At 47.2% G+C, this 8548-nt stretch overlaps 1 protein-coding gene across 2 annotated transcripts; it reads left to right on the plus strand.

Annotated features, from left to right (window-relative positions):
- Window positions 1–1001: 1001 nt before the first annotated feature.
- MCIDAS (multiciliate differentiation and DNA synthesis associated cell cycle protein) lies at window positions 1002–8277 on the plus strand. Of its 2 annotated transcripts, XM_079995049.1 has the most exons (7): window positions 1002–1213; window positions 1774–1849; window positions 2891–2979; window positions 4721–4793; window positions 6063–6280; window positions 7347–7457; window positions 7842–8277. In XM_079995049.1, the coding sequence occupies exons 1-7, from the start codon at window positions 1106–1108 to the stop codon at window positions 8265–8267; spliced, it is 1101 nt and encodes a 366-aa protein (XP_079851175.1). In that variant the 5' UTR covers window positions 1002–1105; the 3' UTR covers window positions 8268–8277. The 2 variants fall into 2 exon arrangements, with proteins under 2 accessions (XP_079851175.1, XP_079851176.1); XM_079995050.1 differs by lacking the exons at window positions 1002–1213; window positions 1774–1849; window positions 2891–2979 and adding an exon at window positions 4351–4603.
- The last annotated feature ends 271 nt before the right edge of the window (window positions 8278–8548 follow it).

The raw sequence follows: 8548 nt of genomic DNA on the forward strand, positions 1-8548 counted from the left end.
CAGATAAAAGAAAGTACTTCTTCATGCAGCGCATAGTCCAGCTATGGCACACACTCCCCCAGGATCCAGGGATGGCCACCAACTTGGATGGCATTAAAAGAGGCTGAGACAAATTAATGCCCTCTTTAGGGAAGTTTTTAATGTCTGATGCTGTACTGTTTTTAATATTCAGTTGGAAGCCGCCCAGAGTGGCTGGGGAAACCCAGCCAGATGGGCGGGGTATAAATAATAATAATAATAATAATAATAATAATAATAATAATAATAATAATTAATGGAGGAGAGGGCTATCGATGCAATGCTGTATCTCCACAGTTGGAAGTAGGAATGCTTCCAAATGCATTGCTGGAAACCACGGGAGGGTTTGTGCTCTGGTTGGCCACTGTGAGAATCGGCCATGTGCAGGATCCAGCAGCATAGGAGCCAACTCCTAGGGGCCCAGGTCCTTCCAGCTCTTCAGTAAAATATTTGAGGGGGTCGCCATCTCCAAAGTTGATGGCCATTGCCATTCAAATTGTGTGTGCGCGCGCACGTGTGTGAGCTCACCATGTCATGTGATCAATTATATGGGACGGAGCTTACTTGGGCTCCCCAATATTTTATCCCAGTTGGCACCCCTGACCAGCAGGCTGTTCTTGTGAAAACGGATGGTGGTGGAGGGGAATAGGTGTTTTGCACATGTTCAGAGGCACCCTTCCATCTCCAGGGGTGAGGGAACCAGGGCAGACTGAGCCATGGGGACAAGTGAATTCCCGATCGGCTCGCCTCCCGTCCCTGAAGAATTCACCCGAAGCAACTCCCCGCTCGTCGGTTGGCCGCGGCGCCAATGCCTGGCGAAAGGGCGCACTTTGGCGCGTGGGCTCCGCGCGGCGGCCTCGGCGGCGGCGGCTGGGTCTAATCCCAGAGGGGAGAGGAGGGGAGAGGGCTGGGCTGGGCTGGGCTCCCTTGTTGCCAGGCTGGAGCGTGCCAAGGCGAAGGCGCCACCTCTGGCGCTCAATCGGCCGCCGGCCCGCCTCCCCTCGGCTCTCTCCTCCCCAGAGAGGCGGCCAGGCTCCCCTCGAAGGGCGGCTCAGATCGAGCCCAGCCAGCCGGCCGAGCAAGTGCCATGCAAAGCCGCGGCGGCAGGCAGGCCTGCGGCAGCCTGTGCCCCAACAGGGTGCAGGATCTGGCCGAGCGGCTGGGCAAAAAGCCGGCCAGTAAAGCAGAGAGAAAGGTGCGTTCTTGGAAGGAGAAGGCGAGGCTGCGAAGCCCGACCGGCCAGCCTCTTGCCATCTGCTCTTGGCAGAAATAAACGCCGGGGAAACCTGTCTCCCTGCCCGCAGCAGCCGATCTGCGGAGGGAGACAGCGTCGCCCAGCGGTTAGAGCAAGCGCATTTCCCCTGCCCGCACCCCGGCCAGGAAAAAAGGCTATTCCAATATGCAACCACCACTACAAGATGGGGACTAATAGCCGGGAAAGGAGTGTCTCTGAGCACGTGCAGAGCCCTCTGCCTGCAGAACAGCCACCAGCTGCCATCTGAAGTTAGATGGAGGTGTTTCTACTGCAAAGGGTTTTGTTTTAGATGCCCTGTCCACATAAGGTTGCCCTTACAACACACTCCTAAGTACCGGTACTTTTACCCAGTAGTAAGGATTCAAAGGGTTATTCCGACCTAGCCCTCTGCATGTTTACTCGGAAGTAAGTCCCCAGTGGCGCTTCACTTTCTCTAAAGTAAATGTGCCCAGGAGAGAAACCTCGAAACCTTAATGCTGTTTGTGGTTGTTTGTCGGCAGGTGCCACGGAATATCAACCTCAGATGCAACCCAATAGCCATTTATAACGACCCACCTCCGGATTCTGTAGATCTAGGTGAGTGCGGGTTTTTTTTTTAAAGTACGCTTAACTACCTTCTTTCGTATCGCAGTTCGTGATGTAATGCAGGGGAAACGCAAGAGAACACTGCTCGGAAATTGCCTCCCCTCCAGCAGGGAAAATGCTGGGGCATCATAATAATTAATGTGGGGGGGGGGACCTTGTTCTGACACATGAATGATAATAATAAATGATAATAAGCATTTCATAATTGTATCAGATTAGCAGAGGAAGTCAAGAGAGAGTCAAGAAGTCAAGAGGAAAATAATCAGGCAGAGGTTGCCTACTTCTTTCCTTTTCTTTGATGGCGTATCTGCTTAATGCTAGTCATTTAAATGGCAACTTCTGTGCAAGGTTGTTTGCATTTTGGATTAAAAACTAAAGATTTGTGTTTCAGCTGACTGTGTATCTTTGGTTGGAGCTCAGTGGGTGGTATTTCACCTGGTTTTCCTCAGAGTAGACTCACTGAAATGAATGGACATGACCCATTAATCCCAACAGTTCTTCTCGGAGTAAAAGTTAGTTGACTACCACGTATGCGATCGGAAGTAAGCATCCAGGGTTCAGTGGAGACTACCTGTAGGCTTGCGGCGACTATGATCCTAATAGATTAAACAGTATGCTTTGTACAGCTGCTGTACGTGCGTGCGTACAGAGACAGAGCTGTCTGCTTTTTTGAACTCTCTTGGGGGCGTGGCTAGGTGGAGCCGCCCTAATGACCTCCTGCACTTTAGATTTTACCTTTACCGCAGGTGCCTTGCTTGAGAAGAGACCACTACTAAGGTTACTCCTTTAGCAATTTGTATTTCATAGAATCGTAGAACTGGAAGGGACCGTCAAAGGTCATCTAGTCCCAGGAATCGACACAACCAGAGCACTGGTTAATCTGGAATGAAATAGTCCACACACACACACACACACACACAGGATTTGCGTTTCTATACTGACAAATCTAACATGATTTTCTTGCATTTTTTAAAACTTCCCAGGCTCTTGCCCTTTTAAATAAACACTGACCTGCCTCCCCCCCTTTTTTAGCGTTGTCGACCATCGATTGGCAAGACTTAGCCGACTGCACGGGCGCCTTTCAGCAGGAAGTTTCTAGAGGCGCTGCAACAACCCAGCAGGTAGCTGACAACCGTCGCCCCCTCATCCTCTTTGGTTTTTATTGACACGCTTCCCAGACCTGGGCCCGAAGCAGACGTGATGCCACCTCCCCTTTTAAAGTCGAGGTTGATCCGGGTCGGGGCTATGATGGGGGAAAGAACTAGCAGCGCTGGCTCAAGACACTTTGCAAGGAGAAAATGCTCCCAGACCCAATTCCACACGAAGAAGCCAACCGGTCTGGCAGTGGCATCATCTCTGATAACGTCCTCTATCCCACATTGTGGCAGCAGGCCAGCCTGTGTAGCACTACCCCCTGACCCGCCCCAGGCAGCGTGTGCCACCCTAAGGGTGCCCCTTCACAACAGTAGGGCACCAAACTTTCATGGTTCACACGACCAAAGGCGATCCTCCCTAGATTGCGCCTAGAGGGGTTCATTTGGGCGCAAGTACCTCTCTTCCTGTATGGTTCATGGATGAAAGCACACTAGAATCAGGGTCTTTTTTTAAAAGGAGAGAGAGAGAAGCGGGAAACCTCAGTTAACCTCAGTTAACGGAAATGGCGCTGTTTATAGTGGGTCCGGGGTATAGTTGAAGCGCGTTCAAAGAACATGACTTGCCTCAAAGAATCCTTCACAGAGCTACAGTTCCCTGTCAAACTACAGTTCCCAGGATTCTTTGGGATGGGGGACCAATGTGCGTTGAATGTGCTTTAAGTGCATCGTGTGGATCTGCAGTGCAGCTGCTTCCCTTGTTTTCCAGTGCTTTGCAATAAATGATGGTTGCAGCACAGGACCAGTCCGACGCATAAGCGCGGCCTTTCTTTGCAATGATGCTGCTACCTTTGGACGCGGACGAAGTCACTCCCGCTCCGAATCATTTATTATTTTTTTTGTGATAGGCTAGGAAGTAACGTCCCTGGAACACAGCTCTTTCCTAATGAATAAACGCGAGCATGATTGCGCGGTTGGGCAGTTTTATCTGGGAAGAAATCTGAGCACACACCCCCCCCCCCAAAAGAAAATCGCCACCAGACTATGTAATGTTTCAAAGCACTTTGGATGCAGCCCACAAAAAGAGCAGAAGCTAGCCCATCTCTTTTAATGAATGAATCTTTTTTTGCACCAGCCATAGCTATAAAACAAAATGCAGTATGCAGAGGATAAAGGTAAAAAGTTAAACTATTTACGATCGCAGCCCAGAAACCGGTTAAATCTGCGTGAGGACCTTTTGCAAACCCAAATTGACTGTCGGTTTAAGCGGTTGATGGGTTCTTATACTGCTAGGAATCTTCTCCTCTTTGAACCCACGCAAGGGGCGTGGCTAGTACGTCCCACCTGAAAAAGTATACAGTTCAGGGTTAATTTTTGCCCGGGACTCGCGGAATGCCCCGCTCAAATGAATCTGATTTGCTGGTGAGGCTAGCCAATGAGAGTGCTCTAAGAGACGTAAAGGGAAGCCCCGGTGGCGAAGCGTGCGATTGGGTTTTCCAGCTTGTTTCTTACCCTGAACATTTCAGCAGGGATTGCTGCGCTTGGATCTCCTCCCTAGGCGCCGCTGCGTAGATAGCGCCTCTTGCTTTCTCCTTATGCCATGGCAGTGCAAGCTTGCCGGCTTCACTGTTCAGCATGGCCAGTGGATTTTCAGGTGCGTTTTATTAAGTGCCTACACTGAAACTTGCCGAAGAATGAGCAGCGAGCAAGAACTGAGAATCGAGAAGGGTTCCCCCCCCCCTAACTGCCTCGTTCCTTTTGTATATTTCAGAGCCCGTGCTCGCAACCCGAGCCAGAGTTTGATTTCCAGGAGTTTCGCGATGCCGTGGATAACTTCATATCCGGCAAGTATACTATGAGTCCAGTTTAAAACTGCGCCTGTCAAAGAGGAAAGGGCAGTCTTAGGACGAACGCTTAGTGTGGGGACACCTGGGTTAAAAACCGGTTAAAATTTTTGGGTTTCTGCATCCTGCACGTGTCTATTCAGAAGTAAACAGTGTATTTATTGGTGTGTTTTTTTGTCTTTTTAAAACACTTTTACCCAATTAATCTGGGAATCCTTGATTGATAAATATCTTTAAATCAGCTAAGGACTATAATCCTATTTAGTTCACAAAATACTTTTGCTCATTGATTAGGCTAATAGTTAAACTAGGCATGATGAGAGATCTGTGATTGGATATGTTTTGCCCTCTGATGAAATAGCAAATTTAGGACACTGGAGAAAAATTAATTAGGAAAATGGTGAGAGAGGGAAGAGACTAAACTTCACTTTCTCAGTACCATGTTTCCAGTCAGATCTCACATAACTTATCACCTATTGGAAATTGAAAACAAATCAGCTGGAGATCCAGTCATAGATCTCTCAATGCCACAGCTAGTTTGACCCTCAATGTGGGTTTGTGTTTAAAGCTTTGAAACCCTTAGGCTGTAAACCTATATATCTCCACCTTGAAGGAAACTCAGCTGAACACAATGGGATGTATTTCTGAGTAAATACGCATCAAATTTCTGTTAGACAGCATTTTTAGATATTTATTTAGAAAAGCATTTCTATACCATCTTATAAAATATAAGGGTGGTATGTGATGCTAAAACATAAAAGACAATAAAAATTAAAATGCAGGTGATAATTAAGGTGACTGACTAATGAGATTTGCTTTAAAGCACAGGCAGGCAACCTTCAGCCGCCAATGAAAAAGGCTGCTCTTGTTTCAAAAGGTTCAACTAGATGAGATGTTGGATATCCATAATTAGAATCTGCCACAATTTGTATCAAAGTTAAAAGCAGCTGCAGGGTGTATGGAAGCTGATTTGGAACTGCAGCTTGTTCCCAGTCAAACCCCACCAAAGCTTCTATTTACTGTGGGAGGGAAGGACAGTTTAAGGGAAATAATTACAGCCCTCAGCCCAGATCACCACTCTTCCATGCAAGGGTCCTAATTAGTCTTTCAAAAAGCAAAGCAGATCTTAAACTACTTCATGTTTTGTTTGCTGTTTGTCTAAACTTCAAAGTCGCCATTCATTGTGCCATTAGCACCTTGTGTTTGACCTGTACATGTCAAATAAAGAGTCAATCAGCTGTATCACTTGTTTCTTATTGGTCTCTCTAGATCCATCCTCTCTGATGCCACCTCTGCTGGACTGCGCTGATTTCTCTTTCCCTGTGGATGATGGAAGATCCTTCAGCCCTTGCTTTCATCAGCCTGCAGAGGACGATTCTGCTTCTCAGATGAATGCAGAAAACATCTCTTCCACTGAGCAGTACTGGAAAGACTTAGCAAATCAGAACCACAAAGCTCTAGGGGATGCACTTGTGGAAAACAACCAGGTATAAAAATAAAATGAATATGGGGGGAGAAAGTTACTCTGAAGCCAGCCTTACTGGTTTCTTAGCAGGAAACCACTTAGGACAATGACATGGATTTAAGTTGGAACAGCACACTGAGATGAAACATACTTAAATGAAAGCAAGTTGCATTGGTTTCAGTGACACTTGTGTCTAAAGAAAAACCTGAATATGAATAGCTTAGAAAATGACTTGCAGACTGAGATGTCCATTTGCAATTCTTAAACTATTTTGGATTGGCCCTACTGCAGGGTTGCAAACTTACTTATGCTAGTAAATTTCATTCTACTCCATGGAGCGTCCTTTTGAGTAAAACACACGGAGTTGTGGAATTTGTTCACAGAAGAAGGATCCAGGGTTTCCTTTAGCTTTCAATAAAATGTAAACAAATCCACCATCCATTACACCAAATGGAAGCATGGGTGCTTTAATCACAGCTGTTCCCGGTGAAGTGGACTTCACATCACAGATTCAAATTCTATTGAACCCGGTTAGGTGTAAATTATGCATTCAAGGAGGCTAGTAGGAAAATGATTTTTCTCTTCACTTTGGCTGGGTTTTTCCCTCTGTAAAATTGCATTTTGCAGGACTTGCTAAGATTGTTGGAAATTATCACCTAAACATTTTACAGTTGTGGCTTTTGAAATGTACTTGCAAAGTTAAATGAGTGGAGTGCTGTATAAGAGTGAGAGGAGCATATCGACAAAAAAATATACCGTACATTTAAACTTTCCTCTAAGGCAGTTCAGATCTGAATACAGCCCACTAGCCTTTAACAGTGGCCAACCAGAGGCCTGATCAAGAAACCTTTTGACACCTGCTTGCCAGTACACAAACATTCCCCAGCAGCATTCCCTAACCTGGTGCCCTCCAGATGTTTTGGACTGCAATCCCCATTAGCCCCAGCCAGCATGGCCAATGATCAGGGATGGTGGGAGTTGTAATCCAACTTCTGGAGGGCACCAGATTGGGAGAAGGCTGATTCAATAGATCACTCTTCGTACTTCAGTGACTTTCAGAACTTCATCTCCTATTTATCTCCCAACAGCTCCAAGTGACATTGTCTCAAAAGCAGGAAGAAATTGCTTCCCTGAAGGAAAGAAATATCCAACTGAAGGAACTGGCCAGCCAAGCGAAGCAGCTTGCCTCTGTGCTGGATGTAAGTACTGGAATGCCTTTCTCAATTTGGCATCTTTTCTGGCAGTTGTCCCTGCTGATCTGGAAGCCCTGCTGATGTTGCATGGGGAGAGTGGAACCTCTGCCTCTCCACTTGCCCAAGGACACATTCATCTCCCCATAGGGTACCAAATAAGGTTCAGGAGCTGAACCCTGGTCATGGTGCTGTAAATCCCAGTGGGTAACTATGTCAGATCCACAATCCTATATCCTTCAGGAGTATGAAGGTTTTTAGCAGTTTATTCTGTAGGGGGTGCTGTTGGTTTAAAAAACATTGGGCTTGTTGATTCCCCCCCCCCCATTCCAGGTTGGCATACACTCATGCATTGAATGACTTAGAGTGCTTGATATCTTTGTTTCTTGGCAGAAGCTGATGATCCCACAGTGCAAAGATAGCGTAGACCTCTCCCTTGCCAATGGTCCCAACAAGAGGAGCCTCAAGCAGGTGACCATCGCTGAGCAAGAGGAGGAGGAGATGGAAGTGAACGAAATTTTGCGGGAAATATCAGACAGGTGCAATGCAGCCTTGCAGTCCACTGATGACAAGAGAAGCCCAAAGCGCCCTCGGGGAGAGAACGAAACAATCCACATGTACGGTGCTTTCCAGGGCTTGCAGACATGCAGCAGCCACAGTTCCCTGGACCTCCGTGGCAGTGAACTTGAGGAAGGGGTGTCCTTCACGACAGCCATCAATGAGCATTGTAACATTAGGACGCTGGCCTTCCCCCAAGGCAATGCATTTCTGGTCAGGACAGCCACTGGGGGTCACAAGTTTAGATGGGTTCCCAGGTGATGAAAGAAGGATGCAATCAGCCGACTACACTTGCCTCTCTTTCCAGTGACTTCCTGCCAAAGAACTGCTCATCTTCCTGTGTAGTGCTGCTTGCACCAAGGCATTTCAGGTGGAGTCTACTGCTGACAGCTGACTGATGTCAACCAGAGTTGCTAATATTTAGCTGGAAGTCCAGACATCTGTTTAAAATGGACAAACACAGAGCACTCTCTCTCTCTCTCTACACACACACACACACACACACACACACACACACCTCTCTTTAAGTAAGCTGATGCCAA

This window comes from Podarcis cretensis (assembly GCF_951804945.1).
Source record: "Podarcis cretensis genome assembly, chromosome: 11".
In the NCBI taxonomy this organism is placed as follows: Eukaryota; Metazoa; Chordata; class Lepidosauria; order Squamata; family Lacertidae; genus Podarcis; species Podarcis cretensis.